Source organism: Syngnathus floridae, chromosome 15 (assembly GCF_059516105.1).
Source record: "Syngnathus floridae isolate MCC-2025c chromosome 15, RoL_Sflo_1.0, whole genome shotgun sequence".
NCBI classification, from domain to species: Eukaryota; Metazoa; Chordata; class Actinopteri; order Syngnathiformes; family Syngnathidae; genus Syngnathus; species Syngnathus floridae.
In genome coordinates, this window is record NC_142427.1 from 3264184 (window position 1) to 3291493 (window position 27310).

General features: G+C 46.5%; 1 protein-coding gene and 1 long non-coding RNA gene across 2 annotated transcripts in view; one reads left to right on the plus strand and one right to left on the minus strand.

Annotated features, from left to right (window-relative positions):
• Positions 1-27310, plus strand: part of amot (angiomotin) — a 157574-nt gene that overhangs the window by 78025 nt on the left and 52239 nt on the right. The window contains exons 7-9 of the mRNA XM_088397667.1: positions 536-628; positions 12052-12197; positions 14975-15124. Of these exons, the coding sequence (XP_088253793.1) occupies positions 536-628; positions 12052-12197; positions 14975-15124 (389 nt within the window). The remainder of the gene's footprint in view (positions 1-535; positions 629-12051; positions 12198-14974; positions 15125-27310) is intronic.
• Positions 1-27310, minus strand: part of LOC148385880 (uncharacterized) — a 70752-nt gene that overhangs the window by 42422 nt on the left and 1020 nt on the right. The gene's annotated exons all lie outside the window — the stretch shown is intronic.

Below are 27310 nucleotides of genomic sequence, written 5' to 3' on the forward strand. Positions count from 1 at the left end.
AATTGCGTGAAAACCTTCTCCAGAGTGCTCAGGACATTAGACTGGGGTGAGGGTTTTCCTTCCAACAGGACAATGACCGTGAAATAAAGGAATGGCTTCAGGAGGACTCTGTGATTGTCCTCTATTTGACTTTAATCAAACCTGAAACATGAAGCATAAAGGATAAACAGCCTGTCTCCCATTTTGGGAGAGAGAAATCTGGGCTTCACTGTTCAAGTTGATGCCCATGCGACCCATCCCGGGATAAATGTAAAGATTAAACAATGGAACTTAAAAACTTAGTGATGTAATACAAGTGATAATACTGTACAATGAAATATATGTGCTCTCACTTTAGGTACATTGACTAGGGGGTTATTGTACTGGGTAATTTTTCAAAGATATGCATTGAACTGTCGTTTTTTTAAGGTTCCATCATCATTATATATTTTATATCTTTGTCCGCCGTTAATCAAAGTGCCTTGTGTAGGGAATTATGTCTGATTTGTCTGCATCGCAGGTTAAAATTTTAATGCTGTCTTTTATTATCTAATAGACCGCATGGAGACAGCCAATAAGCAGCTAACTGCTCAAGAATCTGAAGGATCAGAAGACACCTTTAAGACCATATCCCAACTGCTTGCACAGAGTAAGAAGAAATACACAGTCACACATAAACAAACACAATCCCACACACCTACCTTCTTTCTCTTTCACGCATGCACACAAATAATAATCGTGTGGTCTCTTCGCTCTGAAGCTTCTCTTTTTTCACCAGCAAGCGAGCAGGTCATGTCTACCAAGTCTGAAGCGCAAATGAAATGCTCGTTGTGTTTGTCAAATCCGCACTTATCGACCGTAAGTGACCCGACCCTCCGTTTAAAGGGTTAATTTCCCCTTCGACCCCGCTGCTGTACTGCAGCCCTCATAGGGAGACGAGAGTTTCCAGGTCGGGGCGGGGAAAGATTCGTCCAAGTCTAACCGCCTCTAAGACATCAATTCGGACAGAATTAATTTATTCTTTTTAGGATGCCAATCCCTTTAAAGTCACTCTGAAACCGGTGCAGAGTAACCACTTGAGGCCCGGAATCAAGATGACCGCCCCCTTTTTACCAGCGGCTCCTTCCCCATTTTTGATTTGAAGCATTTGTTATCGCTCGGATAAATTTATTTGTCTTTGGTAAGACCGAAGGAATTCGTTGATTTACTAGAGCGCACTCACCCTAGCTGAGCTCAAGATAACTACTTCGAACCAGATCTGACAATTCCTGATGTTAAGGATTAAAGCTGTCTTCACTTTAAAAAGAATTGAACAGATTTAAAGAAGACCTATTATAGGGAAATAAAGACATTTTAAAGTTCTAATTACTGCATATAAAACCATGCTCAACATAGTTAATACGAAATAATTGATAACCGAATTAAGGATTAAGAAGAATTTCATGAATAAGCAAGAAAAAGAATTACAAGTCGAAAAAAACAACACTCACCCATCTCAGAACAAAAGAGGAGACAAAAGGTCTAAAATCCTATTTGGTTGAACAAGTCGAGTGATCGGCTCTCCTTTGTTCCAAAATGCGAATTCTGTTTAAAAAAGAGTAAAGGTCTCCCCATGAGGAGCTTAGCCAACGCCGTAACATTGGCGTCTTCGCCTTTCTGCCTGAAGCGGCTGTCTCTTCTGCCTTCCTCGAAGCAGAAACGGTTTCTGCCCATAGTCTATATATAGATGCTCCAATTTCCGTAACATCTGTCGTCCTCAAATGACGACCAGCATTCGTGCCAGTTGTATACAGTTATAACCAGTCTTTGACCTGTCGAAACCGGAATCGCCGCCATCTGCCCAGTGTATGAGTCAGTCGTGCTAGGTGAATGAAGCCGGACGGTTGCGATTCACGATGGAACATGATCAAAGGTGAGCTCCGGGATATTATGATAGACTCGAGATAGAAGGGTGAAACTTTTAGGGAACAGTTATCATATAATTGTTATTAACTGATGTGATTGCAGTGATGATTCGACCTGACGTATTTCCTCCATGTATTATTTTATCCAAAACATCTATATATAGACTATGGGCGTCTATGGATACAAAATCGGTGCTGGATGTCCTCAATGCAATCGAAGGTGAAGATGAAGACGCAGCTGTGGATGAAATCTTCATTGCTCCCCCCGTCATCAGGGTGGAGTCTGCGCCTGACAAAATTCCCGGACGCCAGACCTCTTGCCGCCCCCACGATTGTCGTCGGAAAGAGCGCAAATCAGAAGCTGGACTTCTTCCTTTCTGAGGTATATCCTCATCTTGTTCAAGAGACCAAGGTGACTGACTCCAACTTCCAGCTCACCATCGGAGAATTGAAGCGCGTGTTGGGGATCTTGGTGCTCTCGGGTTACCACTCTCTCCCCAGTCGCCGACACGACTGGAGCACAGATGAAGATCTCCAGTGCGCCCTCGTCGCTGGGGCCATATCACGCAACAGGTTCGAGGAGATCATCCGCTACATTCACTGCGCCGACAACGCGCACCTGAACCTCAGCGACCGGAAGACAAAGCTGCGTCCCATGGACATTCTCAACGCTCGGTTCAGGGAGGCGTATTCAATGGACTGCAATGTTGATCTGGACGAGGCAATGATTGAATATTTTGGAAGACACCAAATCTTGTCTGTCGTGTATGACACGGCAAAGAAGATTGCGCTCACTCGGTGGAAGGATAACGTCGTGGTCACCATCGCCTCCACCCTCGCCGCCGAGCATCCTCTGCAGAAGGCGTCGCGCTGGTCAGCGAAGGAGAAGAGGAAGGTGGCAGTGGACCAGCCATTTGTTGTCCAGCATGGGCGGCATCGGGCTCTACCGCATCAACATGCGCCAGAAGAAGTGGTGGTGGCCGATATTCACCTGGATGCTGGACGCGGCCGTCTTCAATGCATGGGTGCTGCACCGGCTGGATGAGCACGGCGGGATATCTCTGCTTGACTCCCGACGCGAAGTGGCCCGAACTCTGCTTGCAAAGTCAAAGTCAAAGTCAGCTTTATTGTCAATTTCTCCACATGCCAAAGACACACAAAGAAACCGAAATTTCGTTCCCCCCTATCCCACGGTGACAAGACATGGCTCACAACAGACAAACAGTAAACAAGTATAACAAAAGCGTGCTGAATAAATAATGAATAAATAACACAACAATAAATAAATAAATAATTAATTAAGAGGAGCCTAAAAACGCGTACAGCAGACATTCCCGAAAATAGCGCAACAGTGCCGCACGCTACGCAGAAGGGGGTAGCGAGTTCAGGGCCCTAACAGCCTGGAGAAAGAAGCTGTTGGCGAGTCTGGTGGTGCGGGAGCGCAGGCTCCTGTACCTCTTCCCAGAGGGCAGAAGGTCAAACAAGGAGTGAGCCGGGTGACTCACATCTCTGGCAATCGAGGTTGCCTTGCGGGCGAGATGGGAGGTGTAAATGTCCTTCAGGGAGGGAAGCGAAGCACCAATAATCTTACCAGCCGTATTCACTATGCGCTGCAGGGCCTTCAAGTTCTGTTCAGTGCAGTTACCACCCCAGACAGCGATGCAACTGGCGAGGATGCTCTCAATGGTGCCACGGTAGAATGTAGACAGGACTGCCTGAGGAGCACATGCACGCCTGAGCTTCCGCAGGAAATACAGGCGGCGCTGAGCTTTCTTTGCCAGTGACGAGGTGTTCGCGGACCAGGAGAGGTCCTCACTGATGTGCACCCCCAGGAACTTGGTGCAGCTCACCCTCTCCACCACAGCACCGTCGATGATCAGCGGCAGGTGTGTTGTGTGACCCTTCCGGAAGTCCACAATGATTTCCTTGGTCTTACTGACGTTCAGCAGGAGGTTGTTGCCCCTGCACCACGCGGTCAGAAGGTCAACTTCCGACCTGTACCGAGTCTCGTCGCCCTTCGTGATGAGACCCACCAGAGTCGTGTCGTCAGCAAACTTCACTATGCGGTTGTCGCTGTAGGTCGCAGTGCAGTCATGCGTCAGCAGGGTGAAGAGCAATGGACTGAGCACGCAGCCCTGGGGGGCCCCCGTGCTCAGCGTGATGCTGGCGGAGATTTTGTCGCCAACACGCACCACCTGAGGCCTCTGACAGAGGAAGTCCAGTATCCAGTTGCAGAGGGAGGTACTGAGGCCCAGCTCGTCGAGTTTGGAGATGAGTCGCTGCGGCACAATGGTGTTGAAGGCAGAGCTGAAGTCCACAAACAGCAACCTCACATATGAGTCCTTTCTCTCCAGGTGGGTGAGGGCCGAGTGGAGGGCAGAGCAGATGGCATCCTCAGAGGACCGCTTGGCACGGTACGCAAACTGGAAAGGGTCAATGGTGGGGGGGGAGAACGGACTTGATGTGCTCCAAGACCAGCCGCTCAAAGCACTTCATGATGATGGGCGTCAGTGCCACAGGGCGGTAGTCATTGAAGCAGGACGGTGCAGGTTTCTTCGGCACAGGAACGATGGTGGCAGCCTTGAAACACGAGGGGACGATGGCCTGCTGCAGGGAAATGTTAAAGATGTCTGCGAAGACACCCGACAGCTCCCCAGCGCAGTCCTTCAGCGCTCGACCCGGGATGTTGTCAGGGCCCGCCGCCTTACGGGTGTCAATAGCGGCAAGCGCCCTCCTCACACCGTCGGCAGAGAGGCGCAGGGGCTGCTCGTGTGGGGGGGGAGTGGTCTTCAGCGGGCAAGTGCTGTTCTGGGCGTCGAAGCGAGCAAAGAAGCGGTTCAGATCGTTCAGCAGGCGGACGTCGCCCTCACAGCTCCTCGGCGCGGGCTTGTAGTCTGTGATGGTCTGAATGCCCCGCCAAAGGCTACGTGCGTCCTTGCTGTCCTTGAAATGGGTGGAGACCTTGCACGAGAACGCCTTCTTCGCTTCTTTGATGCCTCGGGACAGGTCGGCCCTCGCTGTCCTCAAGCCAGCCTCATCCCCTGCTCTGAAAGCCTTGTCCCTGGCCCTCAACAGTCTGAGGACAGCCCCCGTCAGCCACGGCTTCCAGTTCGCGCGAGTGACGACGGATTTCGAGCAAGTCACATCATCGATGCACTTCGTGATGTAAGAGGTAACAGAGTCAGTATATTCCTCTATGTCCGTCCAATCGTTGTAGGTGGCTGCCTGCTTAAACAAGTCCCAGTCAGTGGTGTCGAAGCAGTCACGAAGTGCATCGGAGGCACCCTCAGGCCACACTCGAACCTGCCTCCGAACCGGCCTGGATGCCTTTACCGATTGTCTGTATGCGGGCAAAAGCAAAACGTCACTCGTGCTCGGAGAGTGGGCAGACCGCGCCTGTGCGCAGTTGCCGATGACTCCCGCTTCGACGGCATGGAGCACTGGCCGGAAGTGGCGGAGCAAGGCCGAAAGTGCGTACTGCCGACTTGCAACTCCCGTCCGTCCAGTGCGTGCTCCAAGAGCCGCGTGGCTCTATGCATGAAGTGTTTCCGTGGTTACCACCAGCCAGAACAGAATGTGTGAGAAGCACTGGTCACGTGATCCGTTTTCTGACCGGAAGTGGCGGCGCAAGGCTGAGCATGATCACTGCTGAGTTACAAATCACGGCCGTCCACTGCGTTTATGGAACCGCAATCTTCAGTCCACTGCGCTTATTGTACCGTGGTTTTGTACCGTTTTCCCTGAAAGTTTGTTGCAAATACGTACGGCTATGAAAGCCAACTTGTGTTCATAGAAACTTCGGCATTTTCTTACGACTGTTCCCCATACCCTGGGGATGACGGCCGCCATTGACTGGAGGCGTTGCATATGCATGCCCATTGAAAATTGCGGAAATGGTCCGTTTCATGTTGCAGACAGCTGTTACGTGTAAAACACAACTAACTCTGAACATTCAAATAAATTACATCACGTTACACTTGTAAATCGTCAGAATGCTCCGATTTTTGTGCACGTATCAGCCCATAGTCTATATATAGATGCCGCATATCTCGTGTACGCGACGTCATAACCAAAAAAGCGCGGCATATTCGTACTTAGGGACACCTAAGGACCCAGAAAATATGCACCTTTTTAGAAAAAAAAATTTGGGCAGATCCGGGTTTTAAAATTTGACAAAGTCTAATTCAAAGCTTAAAATTTGACAAAGTCTAATTCGAAGCTTAAAATTTGACAACGTCCAATTCAAAGACTGGAAATTCATCTTAGTAGATTTTGGTCCAATCTCAAAAAGAATGAACAATCCATCTTCGTCTAAACGGCGTTCTTTACTCTGGGCAGCGTCATGGCCATCGCCCTGACGAGGAAGAACCGCCTCGCTCTGTGTCAAAACAACATACGTATTTATAGGCCTCTGGCATTACCTCATCGGAATTACCTCACCGGTACGTGAGGTGGCCTTTCTGGAAGTTTCGAGAATGTTCCTTAGCTGATCCCTGTCTAGGTCAGCTGGAAACCACTGGTTGTCATGGCAACCTTGCTTAAAGCAGCAACCACTGCGCATTACTGTACTCCGCCACCGGATGCAGCTGTTTCCTGTTTTGCTCATTCTTTCACTATTAGCCCTTGATGTCTCCTCTCAACTTAATACTTCAATAATAATTCAGGTATGGATGGAACACCAATGTTAAATACAGGTTGGACAAAACATTGCAACATTAATAACATATATCTTTTCTAGTAAAGATCAATCTTAACACATACTTAACCATAATAACGGGTTCTTCTAACTTTAACATATATATATTGATATTGCTCAAGCTGTTACATCTTAAAATTATGGCATAGCAAACTCATATTCCAAAAGTTTGAACTACGTGTTTGAACAGGTCATGTCCTCCCAACTGCTAACAATTTAATTTATTAGATTTGTTAGTTTCCATCAGGTCACCCCTATGTCAAGCTTTAACACCATCTCCTGGTGAACTTTTGGAACTACTAATGTTTTGGGATAGCCAATGTGCCTGGGCCAAATTCGATACCCAATTTTACACCATCTTGTACCACCATGCCACTTGACATGTTAAAAAGTTAAAGTTACAGATTCGTTCTTGATAAACGTTTCCACAATGAAATTGCGATGCTCACCGGTCCAATTCATGTTAGCAACTGAATTGAAGCAAAATAACATTATTTGAAAAATAAATAAAATGAAAATGAAATGAAACGAAAAACAAAACAAAACAAACTAAAATGGCGTTATATGTACTTTTAGAAAATATAAAATACTCTTTTGTTTCTTTAATTTATTTGCATTTTATTAAACCTACGAATGTGTCGGATCATTTTGCCGAACCCTGTACTATCAATGTCTTTAACTGAGAAAATTTTAGTCAAAGACCCACTATTACAAACAGATGCTCTTGCATTGCTGAGAAACGAAACAATCCACAAAAAGAGGTCTCACTGACATTTTTCATCTCAATGGTTTTAACAATTTGCACTATGAAATTGATGATAATAAACCAACTTTTTGAACAAATATGAACTTTCAATAACATTTTAATTGGCATAATACTTGTGAAATATTAGCACCACTTCACCAGGAGACATGACAGTGCTCGAGTTGAGGTCCCTGATGTTTCATTAATCCATCAACCCATCCATCCATCCGCTTATCCGGGGTCGGGTCGCGTTGGCAGCAGCTTTAGGAGGGACTCCCAGACTTCCCTCTCCCCGGCCACTTCATCCAGCTCATCCCGGGGATCCCAAGATGTTCCCAGGCCAGCTAAGAGACATAGTCTCTCCAGCGCGTCCTGGGTCGTCCACAGGGTCTCCTACCGGTGGGACATGCCCGGAACACCTCCCCAGGGAGGCGTCCAGGAGGCATCCTGATGAGATGCCCGAACCACCTCATCTGGCTCTTCTCAACGTGGAGGAGCAGCGACTCTACTCCGAGTCTCTCCCAGATGACCGAGCTCCTCACCCTATCTCTAAGGGAGAGCCCGAACATCCTGCGGAGGAAACTCATTTCGGCCGCTTGTATCCAAGATCTCGTTCTTTCGGTCACGACCCATAGCTCGTAACCATAAGTGAGGGTAGGAGCGTAAATTGATCGGTAAATTGAGAGCTTTGCCTTTTGGCTCAGCTCTCGCTTTACCACGACGAACCGGTACAGAGTCCGCATTACTGCAGACGCTGCACGATCCGCCTGTCGATCTCACGCTCCATCCTCCCCTCACTCGTGAACAAGACCCCAAGATACTTGAACTCCTCCACTTGGGGCAAGATCTCATCCCCGATCCGGAGAGGGCATTCAACCCTTTTCCGACCGAGGACCATGCACTCGGATTTGGAGGTGCTGACCCGGCTGCAAACCCCTCGAGTGAGAGCTGGAGATCACGGCTTGAAGAAGCCAAGAGCACCACGTCGTCTGCTAAAAGCAGAGACGCGATGCTGAGGTCCCCAAACCGAACACCCTCAACGCCTCGGCTGTGCCTAGACCTTCTGTCCATAAAAGTTATTGTCAGGTTCAAAATCAGCAAAAGGATCAGCAGACAAAACCAGTGAGAGAGAATATTGAGTCTTTTCTCGCGAGGAGTGCATCCAGACTTACAGCAATCCGAATACACTAAAAGTCTGTTTACACTCCTCACTCTTTTTATCTTGGAATGCCCTACCCACAATTTGAGACTAGCCCCTGATAGGTGGGGGGGAAGCGTGGGCTTTGTCTCATGAGAGAAGAAACGAGATTCTATGTGAACCAAGAAGTTGCAGACAGGATGCCATGAGAAACATAAAGAGTGCAAGGACAAAATGCTATGTGAAAAAAGAAGTCACAGACAAGACACCATGAGAAAAGAGTGCAAAGACAAAATGCCATGTGCAGACATCAACAAAATAGATTGAGCTATCAACAACTTTCTTGGATTCCCAGAGGTGTAGAAGGTCAGGAAGCTCCAGACAGCATCGTTTGACTTGTTGTGGACTGGTGGACGTCTGCAAGGCGAAACAGCAAGCATTCTGTGCAATAATTTTATTAATAAGTACTCATTAGGGAACGCATGATAACATATATATATACAATTTATCTAACAGTTATGAACAGAATCGGTGACAAAGGGCTGCCTTGGCGGAGTCCAACCCTCACTAAGAACGAATCCGATTTACTGCCGGAAATACGGACCAAACTCTGGCATCGGTGATAACCGCCCTTATCAGTTGGCTCGGCACCCCGTACTCCCGAAGCACCCTCCACAGAACCTCCCGAGGGACACGGTCGAATGCCTTCTCCAATCCACAAAACACATGTGGACTGGTTGGGCGAACTCCTATGCCCCCTCGAGGATCCTGGCGAGTGTGTAGACCTGGTCCACTGTTCCACGGCCAGGACGAAAGCCACTCTGTCACGGATCGGAGTGGAAATGGAGCAGGGCGATCAAGTGCAGCTTTGACCGCGGTTTATTGGCGGAACTCAAAATACAGACTCGGAAAACTGACATAACTCACTAACAAAACCTAACAACAAGACTGACCGAAAAAGACGTGAAACAAAATGACAGGGTGGCATTACCAATGACAGCAACGGGAACCAAAAAGACATCATGACATTAATAATCATCCGACAGGGAGTGACACACAGACAGGACTTAAATACAAGACGGGTAACAAGAGGCAGGTGACTGAGATTACAATGATTGTGAGGTAACACAGGAAGGGAGGGGCGAGTACACGGACGTGGACAGAAACCATGACAACCTACATATGAAACAACCAGGGACGAGTCGTGACACACACTGCTCCTCCTGAATCCGAGGTTCGACCTCCCGACGGACTCTCCTCTCCAGCACCCCTGAATAGACCTTACCAGGAAGGCTGAGGAATTTGAGTCCCCTGTAATTAGAACACACCCTCCGGTCCCCTTTCTTAAATAGAAGAACCACCACCCCAGTCTGCCAATCCAGAGGCACCGTCCCCGATGTCCACGCAATGTTGTAGAGGCATGTCAGCCATGAAAGCCCCACAACATCCAGGGCCTTTAAGAACTCCGGGCGGATCTCATCTACCCCTGGGACCTTGCCCCCGAGGAGTTTCTTAACTACCTCAGTGACTTTGACCCCAGAAATTGGAGAGTCCACCTCAGAGTCTCCAGGCCCTGCTTCCACAATGGAAGGCGTGTCAGTGGAATTGAGGAGGTCTTCGAAGTATTCTCCCCACCGACTCACGACGCCCTGAGTCAAGGTCAGCAGCACGCCATCTCCACACTAAACAGTGTTGACGGTGCACTGCTTTCCCCTCCTGAGACGCTGGATGGTGGACCAGAATTTCCTCAAAGCCGTCCAGAAGTCATTCTCCATGGCCTTGCCAAACTCCTCCCATGTTTTGCCTCAGCAACCGCCAAAGCCGCGTTCCACTTGGCCATCCGGTACTTGTCAGCTCCCTCCGGAGTCCCGCAGGCCAAAACGGCCCGATAGGACTCCTTCTTTAGCTTGACGGCATCCCTTACCGCCGGTGTCCACCAGAGGGTTCGGGGATGCCGCCACGACAGGCACCAACGACCTTACAGCCACAGCTCCGGTCGGCTGCCTCAACAATGGAGGCGCAAAACATGGTCCACTCGGACTCAATGACGTGGGAAAAGCTCTGCCGGAGGTGGGAGTTGAAGCTCTTCCTGACAGGGGATTCTGCCAGACGTTCCCAGCAGACCCTCACAGAGCGTTTGGATCTGCCAGGTCAGACCGGCATCTTCCCTCACCATCGGAGCCAACCCACCACCAGGTGGTGATCAGTTGACAGCTCCGCCCCTCTCATACCCGAGTGTCCAAAACATACGGCCGCAAATCCAATGACACGACTACAAAGTTGTTCATCGAACTGCGGCCTAGGGTGTCCTGGTGCCAAGTGCACACATGGACACCCTCGTGCTTAATCATGGTGTTCATTATTGACAATCTGTGTCAAGCACAGAATTCTAATAATAGAACACCGCTTGGGTTCAGATCAGGGAGGCCGTTCCTCCCAATCACGCCCTTCCAGGTCTCACTGTTATTGCCCACGTGAGCATTGAAGTCACCTAGTAGAACAATGGAGTCCCCAGAAGGAGCGCCCTCCAGCACTTCCTCCAGGGACACCAAGAAGGGTGGGTACTCTGAGCTGACGTTTGGTGCATAGACACAAACAACAGGACCCGCCCCCCCCCACCCGAAGGCGGAGGGAGGTTACCCTCTCGTTCACTGGGGTGAACCCCAATCTGCAGGCGCCCAGCTGGGGGGCAATAAGTATACCCACACCTGCTCGACGCCTCTCACCGTGGGCGACTCCATAGTGGAAGAGAGTCCAGCCCCTCTCGAGAGGGCTTGTACCAGAACCCAAACTGTGTGTGGAGGCAAGTCTGACTATGTTTAGTCTGAACTTTTCTGCCTCGCACACCAGCTCGGGCTCCTTTCCAGCCAGAGAGGTGACGTTCCATGTCCCAAGAGCCAGTTTCTGCAGCCGGGGATCGGACCGCCAAGGTCCCTGCCTTTGGCCATCGCCCAGCTCGCTTTGCACCCGACCCCTTTGGCCCCTCCCACAGGTGGTGAGCCCATGGAAAGGGGAACCCACCTTTCCTTTTCGGGCTGTGCAGGCCCCATGGGCGAAGGCCCGGCCACCAGACGCTCGCCTGTCTCAAGTCATTAAGGACAAACTCTTCAATCAAATCAACACATCTAATTACCCAGGACCCTTTTGCCATGGGTGACCCTACCAGGGGCATGAAGCCCCAGACAACATGGCTCCTAGGATCATTGGGACACGCAAACCCCTCCACCACGGTAAGGTGACGACTCACGGAGGGGACCACCTACCCGATCATAGTTTAATTCTGGAGATCTCCACAAAATTGAGATTATTATTCAGATGAATTGGACCCGCTTTCATGGTAAAAGCATAGGAAATATTGACAAAGACGTTAAAGACGCACAAAGACTGTCCATAGCCAATTGACAAGTTCAGTCTCTCACAGCTTTATAGGGGGAAAAAACCCAACTATTTATTTCATTCAGTTCATTCAGATTCCAAGCATCATAAATCATCATACATCATCTATACACACTGTAATACACATGTAGAGATGTGCAACAGAATGTAGCATTTATAACATTTTATAATGTGTTGTTTGGTTTATACTTAGACAAAGAAACGATGCGTGAAAAAGAAAAACTAGAGATGGAGCTGAATGTGCTGCACTCAACCGCAGAAGACCAGAGGAGACACATCGAAATCAGGGACCAGGCCCTTAACAATGCCCAAGCCAAAGTGGTCAAACTAGAGGAGGAGGTAAGATCAGGGTTGTACATTAACATGTAATTTTAACAAATTTCCGAGTTGGTCGCACCAGCACATGATTTGGTTGCACCATTTTAGGGGCGGGTACAGAATGAACATGAATGATGATGAATGGCATACTATAATTTTGTATGAAGAACTCCAATGACTTGAGTTATATCTGCATTATAATAAAGGTGAATATGAGGCCCTTAACAATGCCCAAGCCAAAGTGGTCAAACTAGAGGAGGAGGTAAGATCAGGGTTGTACATTAACATGTAATTTTAACAAATTTCCGAGTTGGTCGCACCAGCACATGATTTGGTTGCACCATTTTAGGGGCGGGTACAGAATGAACATGAATGATGATGAATGGCATACTATAATTTTGTATGAAGAACTCCAATGACTTGAGTTATATCTGCATTATAATAAAGGTGAATATGAGGTTTGTCTGCAACAAACAGAGGGGAAGGGGGAGGGGAGGGGAGGGGAGGCGAGGGGAGGGGAGGGGAGGGGACATCTATTCATATATTATATATATCAAGGTAAATTACGAGATTATTTAAAATTTTCAATAAAGGGTTGCCACGTCTTAATAAAGGCATCACCAGCTCCTGAAAACGAAAACCCTTTTTTTGATATGATTCAAGACCTCTCAAAGTCAGTTATTATGAGTTGGGATAGAGCATAAATGAAATCAGGTGTCTTGCCAACAAAGTAAAGAGCATTTTCCTCAAATATTGCTCACAAATCTGTTTCTTAGTTAGCATTTCTACTTTGGTGAGACAATTCATTTTATCTCACAGATGTGTGGCGCATCAAGATTTTGATTCGGCAGCTTGATCATTTTACAATTGTGCCTTAGCCTGGTCACAATGAAAGGCCAATATGAGATGTGCAGTTTTGGTCTGTTGTCGGGATCTGGGTAGTGAGAAAAACTGTATCTGGTGTGACTAACCTTTGTCTCTCACGCAGTGCAATCTCCTTTGCATAGAATTGATCAGGGTGTTGATTGTGGAATGTTGCAGTGAATTTCCCTGATATGGGCTTGGAACAGGTCGCCATTGCAAATGAGAAAGTGGATATATGCCAATCCAGAACCTTCCAACATGCTCAACATGTTGGGGGAGTATGCTGGCCATGCAAGAACTGTTCTCAGCTTCCAGAAATGTGTGCTGCGACATGAGGTGATGGTCGAGCGTCCGAGCTTGTTCCAGCGCCATGGGCTCCGCGGCCGCCATCGGACTTCGCTCCAGCGATGCCGGACTCGCGGCCGCCATCGGAGTTCTTCCCGGCGCCATCGGCTCCGCGACCGTCATCGGACTTCGCACCCATGACGCCGGACCCGCGGCCGCCATCGGAGTTCCTCCGGGCGCCATCAGGACTCGCGGCTACCATCGGGCCCCACCCCAGCATCACCGGACCCGCGACCGTCACCAGACTTCGATCCAGCTGCGTTCAGCCCCACCTTCCGAATGCCGCTGATCGTGGTCCAGACTTCCAGACGCCGCCGATTGCGGCTGTGACTTTTTCGTATACCGCCGATTGCAGTTCATGGCCCCAAGTTGCCGCCGATTGCGGTTCGTGTCCCCAAGTCGCCGCCGATTGCGGTTCGTGTTCCAGATTGCCGCCAATTGCGGTTCGTGTTCCAGAGTTGCTGCCGATTGCGGTTCGTGTTCAAGAGTTGCCTCACTCCCCCTTTCCAACCTGTTGACGAGTCCCTGTCTCCCGGATTATTGTTATGGATCGGGCGTCGCAGCAGGAGCTGATGGAGGAAGGTCCAAGCGCTGGTCGCTGAAGTGGTCGTCGTTGTTCCTGTCTTTATCTTGTCTTTTCTTCAGTTAGTCTTGTCCCTAGTCGAACTTCTTATAGCCTGTCTTTGAGTTCTCCAATAAACCCTGGTCCAGGCTGCATTTGGTCGCCCTGCTCCAATCCCTCCATGACACAGACATTATTATAGAGTGTTACTGAGTGGCCTTTTATTGTGTCCAATCTAAAGCGCTGCAATAATCATGCTGTGTAATAAATTAGGATGGATTATCTCGACAAAGGAGAAATGCTCACTAACACAGATTTAGAAAGATTTGTGAAAGATATTTGAGGGAAATGGCGTTTTTTGTATGTAAACAAAAACCTTGTAGAACATTGAGTCCAGCTAATGAAAAGAAGCTATAACAAGTGCTTTTATATCTTTGTTCATTCAGTTGGTGTGTGTGTGTGTGTGTGTGTGTGTGTGTGTGTATGTGTGTGTGTATGTGTGCGTGTTTGCGTGTGCGTGTTTGTGTGTGCGTGTGTGTGCGCATGTCTGTGTCTGCGTGTATGTCTGTGCGCGCGTGCGTGCGTGCGTGCATACCCGCCTGCCTTGTCTTTTTTTCTTTCTCTTTCTATTCTGATAGTAAAGAAAATTAAATGTTACATTTTCAATATGTATAAATGACCTATTATTTCTATTACTGTTACATTTGGCAAGGATTTTGAACCTCTGGTTGAATCTCTGAATTTTCCATTATTTTTTTAAAGGTCTTTTTAACTTGATACGATCATCTGAATAGTATCATGTGATCAGCCCTAATTTTTGATCACGTGATCGGATCGGCACAAATCTAGTTGTTCCCGTAAGGCAGTTAATTTATCAAGAACATTATTGTTGGAAGAATTTACGTGTTGTGAATGTGTCAAGTCACATCAAAATCTTCTAGATTTGGAGAAAAGTTCCTGCAAATTCGAAGGGCCTTCACATTAATGTCACTATTTTGTGTCTGTGTGTGTCTGTGTTTATGTGTAGCTAAAGAAGAAACAAGTTTATGTGGAAAAGGTGGAAAGAATGCAGCAGGCTCTCACTCAGCTGCAGGCAGCCTGTGAGAAAAGAGAACAACTTGAACATCGACTTCGTACAAGGTTGGAGAAAGAGCTGGAATCACTGCGCATGCAACAGGTACGCAAACCTAAATTGATTCTTAATTTATAACATTCATGTCACAAGTGTGTAATTCAGTTTGGGGACATATACGCAAATATAACTAAACAAATGTAAAAGACGGACTCAAATTAGCTGCAAATTCAACATCAAAGGGGCAGGCAGGCTCGATATGCGCACCAACACAAGGTTTTGCCTTGTTTGCTTGGCGCATCACAAGAGTTTGGACATTCAGAGTGTGCTCCACTCCCATTAATTTCCGAACGCAGGCGCACCATTTCCCCCAATCAAAGCGCCTAGTGCACACGCTCCTTTTTTGAAGAACTCTGAATAACCAAACTGAAAATTTGACAAAACCAATGTAATGGTTCTGGCATTTAGTGACACTTTACGTAAAACACGGATGTGATTTGGGCATAGTTGTGTCACAGGTCTGTGGTGGGTGGATGGATGGATGGATGGATGGATGGATGGATGGATGGATGGATGGATGGATGGATGGATGGATGGATGGATGGATGGATGGATGGATGGATTTGAGTAGATGGACAGACAGACAGACAGACAGATGGATGCTTGATTGATCTCGAGGGAAATTATGCATTGGTCTGATACTTACATTCACACAGAACAGGCACAAGTGAAAAAAAAATACCAAAAGGCACTGATAAATAAACTATAAATAACAAAATCTAAGGAGAAAGATGACAGTCAGGGCACTATTAGGAGGTCGGACTCTCCTACACCTTCCCAGGGTTTACTGCTTTGTATAACCTGATGGCCCGGGGGACAAACAAGTGCCTAAGTCTTTGGAGAGCACCCCCAGTGAGCGGATCCTGAAGCTCTTGTAGCTCCTTTGACGGAAGAAGATGGAGTAGAGTGGGTGGTTTTATATTGGACAGTATGGCCCTCACCTTAAAGAGCATCCTCCTCCAAAACATTCTCTCTCGAGTCCAATCCCAAATCCACAACAGAGCCTGCCTTCCTGATTAGCTTACACAGACTCAGAATGTCCTCTTTTTTTCATCGACCCCCAACTCACAACAACATAAAAAGGACACACATAAACAAAACAAAACAAAACATAAACAAAAGCTTGGGGCACACGGTCAAGGAGGCCAGCCTTCTCAAGAAATACATTGAGCTCTGTCCTTTTTGTACATCCCATCCAAGTTATCTGCCGATCTCAACTTATTGTCCAGCTGCAGCCCAAGAAACTTGTATCTAGAAACCACTTCTACGTCTGATTCCTCAATGGTAGCGGGTTGGCCGGTGGGAGGGGCCCCACGGAAATTCAGCACAACCTCCTATGTTGTAGCGATGTGGAGTGGAAGATTGTTCTACTGGCATCACTCGACAAAGTCAGCGACCAGCCCATGGTACTCCCCCTCATCACTCTCCCTGATACATGACGCAGACGCAGTGTCATCAGAGGACTTACGCAGTGGCATGTATCTGAGTTGTGGTAGAGATCTGAGGTGAGGAGCATGAAGACGCTGTTTTTGATTTACATCAATGATGTAGTCAAGTGTGCCGGCATTTCAAAGATCCACCTTTACCAATCAATCAATCAATCAATCAATCAATCAATATTTTTGTCAGGTTCAAAGTGCTAACTGAATATCTGAATAAGAGAAAAGGATCAGCAGACAAAAAAACAAGTGAGGCAGAATATTGATTTTTCTTGCGAGGAGTGCGATACAGATTGCTTTCTACAATCTGACTACACTAAAAAATCTGTTTACACTCTCGCTCTTTTTATTTGGAACGCCCTACCCACAGTGTGAGACGATTAGCCCCTGAGGGTGAGGGGAGAAAAGATTGTGGGCTTCGTCTCGTAAGAAAAGAAACAAAACGTAATGCACAAAGTGTTGCGTGCAGATATGGCTATATCAGCAAAACAGTTTAAGCAATATTCCGGGAGATAAAAAGAGAAAGTGATGTTCTTTAAGGAAGATCAGAAGGTTCATGACGCATTGTTTGATGTGATCTGTTCTGGTGGATGTCATTTTTCTGCTGAGATGTAAGCAGTATCTTGTTTGACACAACCGTCATCTCACCCCTGACTCAGCCGTAATCCTTCTGTTCTGTTACACAAGATAAGAATAAGCAAGGCAAAGCAGCAAGCATACTGAGCAGTAACATTATGAATAAGTACTCATTAGAGAACGCATGATAACATATATATACAATTTTTCTAACACTTTTATTTGCCAAGTTTGAGCATGCCAAACAAGGAATTTGACTCCGGTAGATCTCGGCCTCTGTACAACATTTAGTAGCTAACAACATTCAGGACGATGTGCAAAAATTGACAATTATTCTCAAACATCCCCTGATCTTAAACTCCCAGGAGGGCAAGGAAAAACTCAAAACTCCTACTAGGGGAAATGAGAACCCTGAGAAGAGACCACAGATGAGAGGATCCCTCTTCCAGGATGACCAGGCTGCAATGGATGCAGAGAGGACACATAGTACACATAATATTAACATGTATTGTGTTATTAACTATATCCTATTGTTTCCTGGTCCTGGACAGGTACAAGTCTTGGATAGATGGGAGGTTGATTCCGATTATCTTTTCTGCAGTCCTGATTGTCCGTTGCAGTCTGTGCTTGTCTTGTTTGGGGGCCGATCCAAACCAGACAGTGATGGAGGTGCAGAGGAATGACTGGATGATGGCACTATATAAGGGCTTCAGCAGCTCCCACGGCAGGTTGAACTTCTTGAGCTGTCTCAGGAAGTACAGCCTCTGCTGGGCCTTCTTCCGGACAGAATCTATGTGGCTGGTTCATTTCAGGTCCCGAGAGATTGTGGTTCCCAGGAACTTGAAGGTGTCTGTGGAGAGAATAGCATTACTGTGCATAGTGAGGGGTGAAAGTGGTGAAGGGTCTCTCCTGAAGTCCACTGTCATCTCCACGGTCTTGAGCGGGATCAGCTCCAGGAGGTTTTGGATGCACAAGTGGACCAGAGGCTCCACTTCCTGTCTGTACGCAGTCTCGTCACCGTCCCGTATCAGTCCGATAAGAGTGGTGTCGTCCGCATACTTCCGGAGCTTCACAGAAGTTGAAATGTTGAAATTTAATGAACGTTCCTTTTACAGAACATTAATAACATTACATTATCATAACTTAAAACATTAACAGTAATGCACTTTAAGATTAAACGAGATTTATAAAGAAAGGAATTTTAAAACCATTTACACATGTGCATATAAAATCTAAATTTAATCCCTGGCTACACTTTACAAACTAAGGAGAGTGCTATTAAATATGTAAAGAAGAAAGTATTCACATGTCCTGTAAATGTGTAAACTTCATACATGAAACACACATACAACATAAAATACATATTGAACATTCATGGAGTTGCATGAACAGTAGAAATTCACCATACTTTTTGGTTGTGAAGTTGCTGACTAACATTAAATTGCACACTTTTTTAATCACTACGGTAAGGAAGCATCTTCACAGAACTGTATTTTTTCAATGCAAACAGTATCTAAGGCAGTATTTTAAAGCCATTAGTCTAGTCTGGACTTGTTTATGTTCCTGATACTTGGCATCTTTTGGCCTGTAGAAGTGTATCAATACCAGGTGTCATGTCCTGACTAGCTGTCACTTTCAGATTGTCATTTAAGTGCTTGTTTGTGAGCCTTGAACGTATTTTTGTTATATTGATATTCATTACTGAGAAAATTTGTTCTCAAAGGTCGGTTATCCCAAACATGCACAAACGTTAAGCAGTCAGTGCTGTTAATTTGGGGTACCCTGATAGTACATACTGATCAAATTTGTCCAGACCTAAGGAGCCAAATTTGGTCTTCGACTGTTGTGGTGTCCATCATTGGCACCAACTGAAGAAACTCTTCAGTAGTCAAAGTCAAAGTCTGCTTTATTGTCAATTTCTTCACATGTCAAGGCACACAAAGAGATCAAAATTGCGTTTCCTACTATCCCATGGTGACAAGACATATTACATATTATATATATATATATATATATAATATGTAATATTTAATATAAAAATATATATATATTATATTGGTCCACGGACAAACAAAACATTCCAGTAAACAATACAAAAAGTAAAAACAAGAAGGCACATACAATGAATAAATAAGAGCAATGAATAAATCATAAATAAACAAATAAATAAATAAATAAGAGCAACATGGTTGAAATGGAGCAACCGGCATACAGCAGACAGTCAGAATTTAGCGCAAAAGTACAGGAGGATTAGTGCAAGGCAGCCAACGTAGCCCAAAAGGCCAGGACGTTATGCAGCCGAGGGTGGAGTGTTTGACACCACTGGTGTAGCGAGAGAAGAGCAGTGGGGAGAGGACGCATCCCTGGGGTGCGCCAGTATTGGTGGTCCGGGTGTCGGATGTGATGGTGCCCAGCCTCACATGCTGTCTCCTGTTGGTCAGGAAGCCGGTGATCCACTGACAGGTGGAGGCAGGCACCGCGAGCTGGATGAGCTTCTGGTGGAGGATGTCAGGAGCGATGGTATTGAACGCCGAGCTGAAGTCCACAAACAGGATCGTGGTGTAGGATGTAGTGCAGTCCCATGTTGACCGCATCGTCCACCGACCTGTTTGCCCGGTAGGCACGACAGAGTTGGACACTCTGATGAAGGCGGAAGAAACCGCCGAAACATGTCAGGTAATGAACCTAAAACAATTAGTTTGATATAAAAGAAACCAGTGGAGTGATTAAAAAAAGGAAAAACAAGATGAACTTAGTACAATTAGGTCTATAGTCATTCAAACCAGTTTTGCAAGGAAGTTCTCGTAACTAAATTTTTCTGCAACTTCGTGCTTGTGCTCTTGTTCAAAAAACATTCTTATCTGTTCTCTGAGCTCAAAAACTCTGGACAAGACCTTTCGTCGTGACAGCCACCTTGCTTCACTGTGAAACAGCACGGCTTGATGTTCAAATCCCATCTCTTCACAGATAGCACAGAAGACTCATTTTTAGTGGTCTAGTCTTTATAAAATTGACAACACCTACAATGTTACTCACTTAATTCAGAGGAAAGTTTCCTTGATGCTAGAGCTTCTCTGTGTATAACAGTGTGTCCACTCAACATTAGGTGATGCCTTCTTGATGAGTGCCCGAAGTCCTTTTTTCATCCCTGCCATGGTCTGTGCACCATCAGTGCAAAGACCAATGCAGTTCTCCCACTTAAGCCCATTTTCACTCAGAAAGCAGTCCAGCATTTTGAATAGCTCTTCAGCTATGGCTCTGTCCCCGACATATTTACAAAAAAGTAGATCCTCGCACAGGGAGTTTGTCATGTCAAAACGTACATAAGCAATGAACAAACAGTCTTTGTTGCTGTCAGTTGCTTCATCAAACCGTAAGGCAAAACATTTGTCTTTGAGTTTTTCTACCAGCTGTTCTTTGAGATTGTTGGCAATGTCATTTATACGTCTGGCGACTGTGTCATTGGACAGAGGGACAGTTTTTAATTTTGCAGCACTTGCCACATCCAGCATGACAGAGACCATGTCTAATGCTGCAGGCAATATGAGCTCCTCTGCTATGGTGTGGGGTTTTTTTGCACTGAGCAATTTGGTATGCCACTTTATACGATGCTAACAGTGCTCGCTGGTTTACTGAAGTAGCACCGATAAAGCGGGACGATCGTTGGAAATATTCGGCACGTTTTCACAGAAAAAACTCAAGTGGCTTATCAGCGTGATTGGGGTGTAATGTTTGTAAGTGCCGCCTTAATTTACTTGGCTTCATGCTGTCCGCTGCCAACATTTTTAGACACAGTAAACATACCGGTCTTTCCTCGTCTCCCACCGTAGTAACAGTGAAGCCAAGCGCTACGTACGCTTTGTCATATTTCCTCATCTTGGCTTTCCGGAGACTTACGTTTGTCTCATTATCTTCATCCCTCTCCGCCTTTCTTTTCATCCCTGTCAAATATTTTTCCATTGTGTTGCTGAAGAGTTTGTTCATTTAACTTTTACATCTCCTGCTCTGTGCTGTGTGCTCTTGTTTGGTGCAAAAGTACCCTAAGTCCCTGCGTGAACTCTGAAAATGAGCGCACCACTTTCACCCATTGAGTGGATGTGCAATTACACTTCATTCTAGTGCGCCAAAAAAAGTATGTTCCCGAGGTCACACGACCCTCCTGCCATCGGCGCGCGCCCCACAATTTGAGAAGTACTGGTGTAAACCAAGGTTTGGCGTTACGTGCAGAAGATCTTAGTCTGTACACGCAAGTCCTCACAAAAGCTGATGTATGATGTGACAGTATCGGTGAGTTCATGCAGGTCTGATATTACAGCTTCAAAAACTCCTCAATCGGTGCAGTCAAAGCAGGCTTGGAGGTCCTGCTCTGACTCCAGTGTCCACTTCCTCACAGTCCTCACCACAGGCTTAGAAGTTTTTAATTTCTCCCTATAGGTTGGGATTAGATGAACTAGACAATGGTCCGAGAGTCTAAAAGTGCACGGGGTAGAGAGCGATATGCGTCCTTCATTACTGTGTAGCAGTGGTCCAGTGTCTGTGTCCCTCTGGTGGGTTGTAATATTTATGTACATTTTGACCAGGTCTAAGCACTGAGTCCATGGTCGTTTGGTTTCCTCCATACATTTCTTTAATCTGTTTTTTATAGTCGCGTTAAATCTCTCAACCAGGCCAGCTGATTGCGGATGATAAGAACAATGGTTCTTTAAATTTATGTGGAACATTCTCCCAATATTATGCACTATTTGATTTACAAAATGTGGACCATTGTCGCTGTAAATTGTTTCCGGAATGCCGTATCTTGGAATGATGTCTTTGCATAAGGCCTTTGCCACTGTGAGTGCATCAGCATGTTTGGTAGGAAATGTTTCTACCCATTTAGAAAATGCGTCTATTATGACTAAACAATATTCTTTCCCTTCACATTTATGTAATTGGATATAATCCATATGTATTATCTGAAACGGATACAATGGAGTCGGGAAATTCCCTCTCTGAGGTCTTAAATTGCCTTGTGGGTTATGTTTAGCACAGATCAAACACGCTCTGCAAAATTGTTTTGAAAAAGCTGCAAAGCCGTACGTTGTATAAATAGCCTCAACTTGTTTCACCATACCCCCCGTCGAGACATGGGTGACCCCATGACTCGAAATAGCAGCCCATTTGAACAAGTTACGAGGCAAGACAGGCTTGCCCAAAGGTCACACAAAATGACCAACAGCGTTTTTAGTCGCACCCCGTCTTTCCCAAGAGAGCCGTTCCTGGGAGGGGCTCTGAGACTGCATGTCAAGCAACACATCAGGGGGGATGTGCGACATCGAATCATGAGCCGTGAGAGACGAGAGGACATGGAGCAGGCCCTCTGCAGCGGCCTTCGCGGATTTGTCAGCAAAAGCATTACCGAGAGAAACAGGATCAGAGCACGCAGTGTGAGCAGCACATTTGCAAACTGCTATCTTTAAAGGCAGCTGGACAGCGTCCAAAAGTTGAGTCAGTAATGCGGAATGGGTGACGGGCTTCCCTGCAGAAGTTATCATGCCACGGTTGCTCCACTGCTGAGCAAACACGTGTACTGTAGCAAAAGCATACTGACTATCAGTCCAGATAGTGACGGATTTGTTTGCAAACAATTTACAGGCCCCAGTCAAAGCAATGAGCTCAGCGGCCTGTGCAGACATATTGGATGGCAGTTTAGCAGCCTCCAAAACCATGTCGGCAGTAACAATGGCATACCCAGTAAGGGTCACACCAGATTCATTTTTCTTAGAAGACCCATCAACAAAAACCACATGACCATCTGGCAGAGGCGTATCTTCCAAATCAGGCCGAGCCTTAGCAACTTGTTGGGCAGCATCGACACAATCATGGAATTTGCCGTCGCCAGGAAGGGGAATGAGAGTGGCAGGATTGAGTGTCCCGCATCTTTCAACGGTCAGATGTGGCTGAGACAGCAACGTAGCCATGCAAGAAAGATGACGCGCAGGCGACAGGAAGGTCATATTAGTCTGCAGCAGAAGAGCTGAGACAGCATGAGGAACCTTCAGCGTCAAAGGATGAAACAACACAACACCAGCACTGCTCTCCACAGCCATGGAGGCCGCCACCACGGCCCTCACGCAAGGAGGGAGAGCACATGCAACACTGTCCAGTTTAGAGGAATAAAAAGCAATAGGCCGCAACCTTGAGCCATGCGATTGGAGCAAAACGGAGGTCATGTAATGACCTTTGCAGTCAACAGTTTGGACAAATACCTTTTCATAGTTGGGCAAGGCTAGAGTGGAGCTGGAGACCAAAGTCTGTTTGATCAAAACAAAAGCATCCTCAGCTTCAGGAGTCCATTTTAAGTGAGTAGACATCGAGATGTCCTCCACATACATCAATTTGGACAGAGGAGCAACAATTTGGGCATAATCCAGTATCCAGCTTCTACAATAACCCGTGAGACCCAAAAAAGACATCATTTGCTTCTTTGTTAGCGGCTTAGGAGCTTGTAAAATAGAGGCCTTTCTGCTCTCAATTATGGAGCGACCTTGGGAACTCAGATTGTGGCCTAGATACTTAATTTCAGCGGACCACAGTTGAAGCTTGTTCTTGCTGACCTTGTGGCCTTCACCTGCCAAGTGATGCAGCACAGCAAGCGTGTCTTTCTGGCAAGAGGCCAAATCAGGAGACGCTATCAAAATGTCATCAACATAGAGCAAGATTTGACTTCCCATCGGCGGGACAAATTTAGCCATGCTGGCTGCCATCACCTGCGAGTAAATTGTCGGGCTTTCACAATACCCCTGTGGCAACCTCGTAAAGGTGTACCTGGAGCCAGCATATGTAAACGCAAACCAAAACTGACTTTCTTCCGCAATAGGGACAGAGAAAAAAGCATTGCTAATGTCAATCACTGTGAAGAATTTTGCATCAGGTGTCAATGAATTTAATAAGGTATGCGGGTCAGGGACACAAGGTGCCCTCTGAATAACCGCATTGTTTACAGCTTGCAAGTCTTGCACCAGTCTCCACCCAACAGAAGGGAGTGCCTTCTTCACAGGGAAAATTGGAGTATTGCAAGGAGAATCCGGGCAAGGAACAATGACACCTGCTTTTAATAAATCAGAAATAACAGGTGCGATCCCCTGTAAGGCATCAGATTTTAAAGGATATTGCCTCACACAAGGGCGGTATTCAGTTTTAGGTCTTATGACAACAGGAAGCACACCTTTCACTAAACCAACGTCAGAAGGACCCGCAGACCAAAGATGACTCGGGACCTCAGCGAGGACGTGCTCGTCATCTGACGTCAGCACAAAATCTCAAAATGAAGGTGTTTGCTCAACACCAGGATCAGCATGGTTTCCACTAATGAATGACAAGTCTCGAGCCATATTTTGTTTGAAAAGCTTGGTGGAAGGACTATAAAAGGAGTCAGGATTAACCTGAGTCCAGTCAGAAGCTGCCAAGGCATCACCAGCCATAAATCCCAAACATTGCCACGCTGCGGTGTGAGGCCTGTAGAGAGAGATGTGGAACGGAGTGGGAGACATGTGCAATCTTTGAATAGCAGGGGGAGCCGTTTGTATAACCACACAAGCACGGCTTTCACCATCATGCAGAAGGAAAGATGCCGTCAAAGTGGCAGGTGTAGCAGCCTCAAGCATGTTCTCGTAGTTGTGATCAGGACCAGGTGTGTCTTTATGCCACATAGTTAGGTGCAGTTTATCGGCCTCCATTGCCTGTTCAGGGCAACGCAAAAGAGTGGCCACACGGGCCAAAAGAGGGGAACCAAATTCCATCACTTCCGTATCAGCCAAATCCAATGAATAAAAATAGTAGCAGTGAAATTGACCATAAATCTGTAACTGGTGTCGCCTTTTGACAACAATTTGACCGTCAAGAGACACAAGGGAAAGCCCAAGGGCAGTGAGAGCATCTCTACCTAGCAAATTAATAGGGCAACTGGGCATCAGCAAAATGGGAATGCAACAACTTCCCCCTTCCAGGTCCCGTATCCAAACTGGTCGAGACTGGGGAACTGGGGTTGCCAGCCCATTTGCTGCTCTCACCCAAAAGGATTTACCGTTTGGTTGCACACCTTCAGGTATGTCACGACATGTGGTCACACATGCCCCTGAGTCACACAAAAAGGTTATTGGAGTCCCGTTTACCATTAGAGTTATCACTGGCTTCTCAATATTGTTCATCAACAAATCTTGAATGTTCAAATCGACATCAACAGGGGGAGCTGTTGACGAGACAGTTGTTCCAACTGTATTTTGATCGGTGTCTAGTCATAAGGGAGGTCTACTCCCGCCCTTGTAATTACCCGGGCAGTTTCTTGCTATATGGCCTTTCTTCCCACATGACCAGCAAATAGGTTCAGAATTGTACCGCTTTAACTGACCTGAAGCGGGCTGGTCATTTGTTCCATAATTGGGAGAATCACGACTGTACCCCCCGCTACCTCTGCCACGGAATTTGTTACGACCACGCCCCCCTAGGCGTGGTTCGAAGGTCTTATTTTGATAGAACACTTCAGACTGCCCTCCTTCAACAAAAAACACGGTGTCTTTTTTCCCCTTATCTTTTGCTCTTTTTGAATTGACAACTTTTTCGGCGTGTATTGCATGATCAATGAACTGTGGCAAGGTAGATGTCGGGAAAGTGATCATATGTTTAGTGATCCAGGTTTGGATTGCTGGATGCGAATTTGCATGTAGAGCATTTTTGAGTTGTTGGTCATAAACATCAGTTCCATGCTCCAAGCCACTATTGGCTTTGAACACTCTTTCGAGCCTGTGTCTAAAGTCTTCAAACAACTCATCTTCTTTTTGTTTGGTTCGGCCAATGTCTGTGTAATTTGCTCTACGTTCGAATTTTATTTTTATCCTGCCCAATAGGCGGTCAATTTCTGTCTGCAATGGCACCCCGTGACATTCCAATGGACGGCCCCGGGAATCAAAAGGATCCCAGGTGCCTTTAACGCTTGCCCAATGTTTGGTTAAGGATGCCATGAAAACCTGCTGTACTTCATCGCCTCTCAAATTATACGAAGCAATGAGTTGTTTCACGTCAGTACAGTATTGATCAACATCTTCAGTGGGCAACGCTATACCCTCAATTGCCGATTTTATATCAGCACTGGTCCATGTTCTGTACACTAAAATTGTGGGTCCTCCATCATCATGAGGATTTGCCACTTCAATCATCGGGTATGCGTCAGCCGAAGGATCCAACTTAGCACGGCTCCGCGTCAACATACCACGAGCACGGCTCCGCGCCAACATACCACGAGCAGAAGCACTATACTCAGGAGGATGATCTGTGTTTGGTAATTTGGGGTATAAAGACGGAAAAGTTGGTTCGCCTTGGCGTGCCGCAATCTCCGCCTTGACAATTTGATCATTGTTTTCATCCTCATTCATCGCATTGTCAGCCTCGGCCTTCAAGCGGGTCCGAGCTGACACTGTCTCATCATCCTCCTGCCTGTGCAACAGCAAGTTCTTTTTTATCTTTTCTTCGTCTTCCTTATCTCTCAATTTTTCTCTTATCTGCCCACATTTTCTCTTTTCCGCTTCTAATTCCCATTGTACTATCAGATGATACCCGTCTCTATTCTTCTTTACACCACATTTAGCATCAATTGCTTGCTTTAGGTTATTCAACGAATTCGTTTTCAGCTGACCATCAAATTTGTAATCAGTTATCCATTTATCAAGATATCTTACACTTTCGGGGTCGCCTTCTTCCATCAATTTCCAATCTTTGCATTTTAATTCATGTCGGGGTAGCGGCTTTTGTTTGCTATTCGCTGTCCCCATGGTTTACTTTCTAAATTTCAGTTTTGACTTTATTCACAGGACAGTGTTTAAATGTTCGATGTGTGGTGAGTCTCCGGAGGAAACGGAGAATCCCTGCTCTCGTCCACACAAAGCCACGGTTTACAGCCCCGTGTATTTTACACAAAGGAGAGCTCAAAGGAGATCACTCTCAGTCAAATCACACACACACACACGCACACACACACACACACACAATGCGCACTCTTTTCTTCCCACAGGCAAGCAGGGGAGTCCGCCCTCCCGTGGAACTTAACAAAATCTAAACTCTTCAACCTTCCTATTGTGTAAGAAACCCTATTTTTGCTTTTTCCCCAAAGCCAATATAAAACCGATCTTTTCACGGATAAAGAAGCCAAACCAGCTAAACCAGAGTTAAGAAAACACCACAG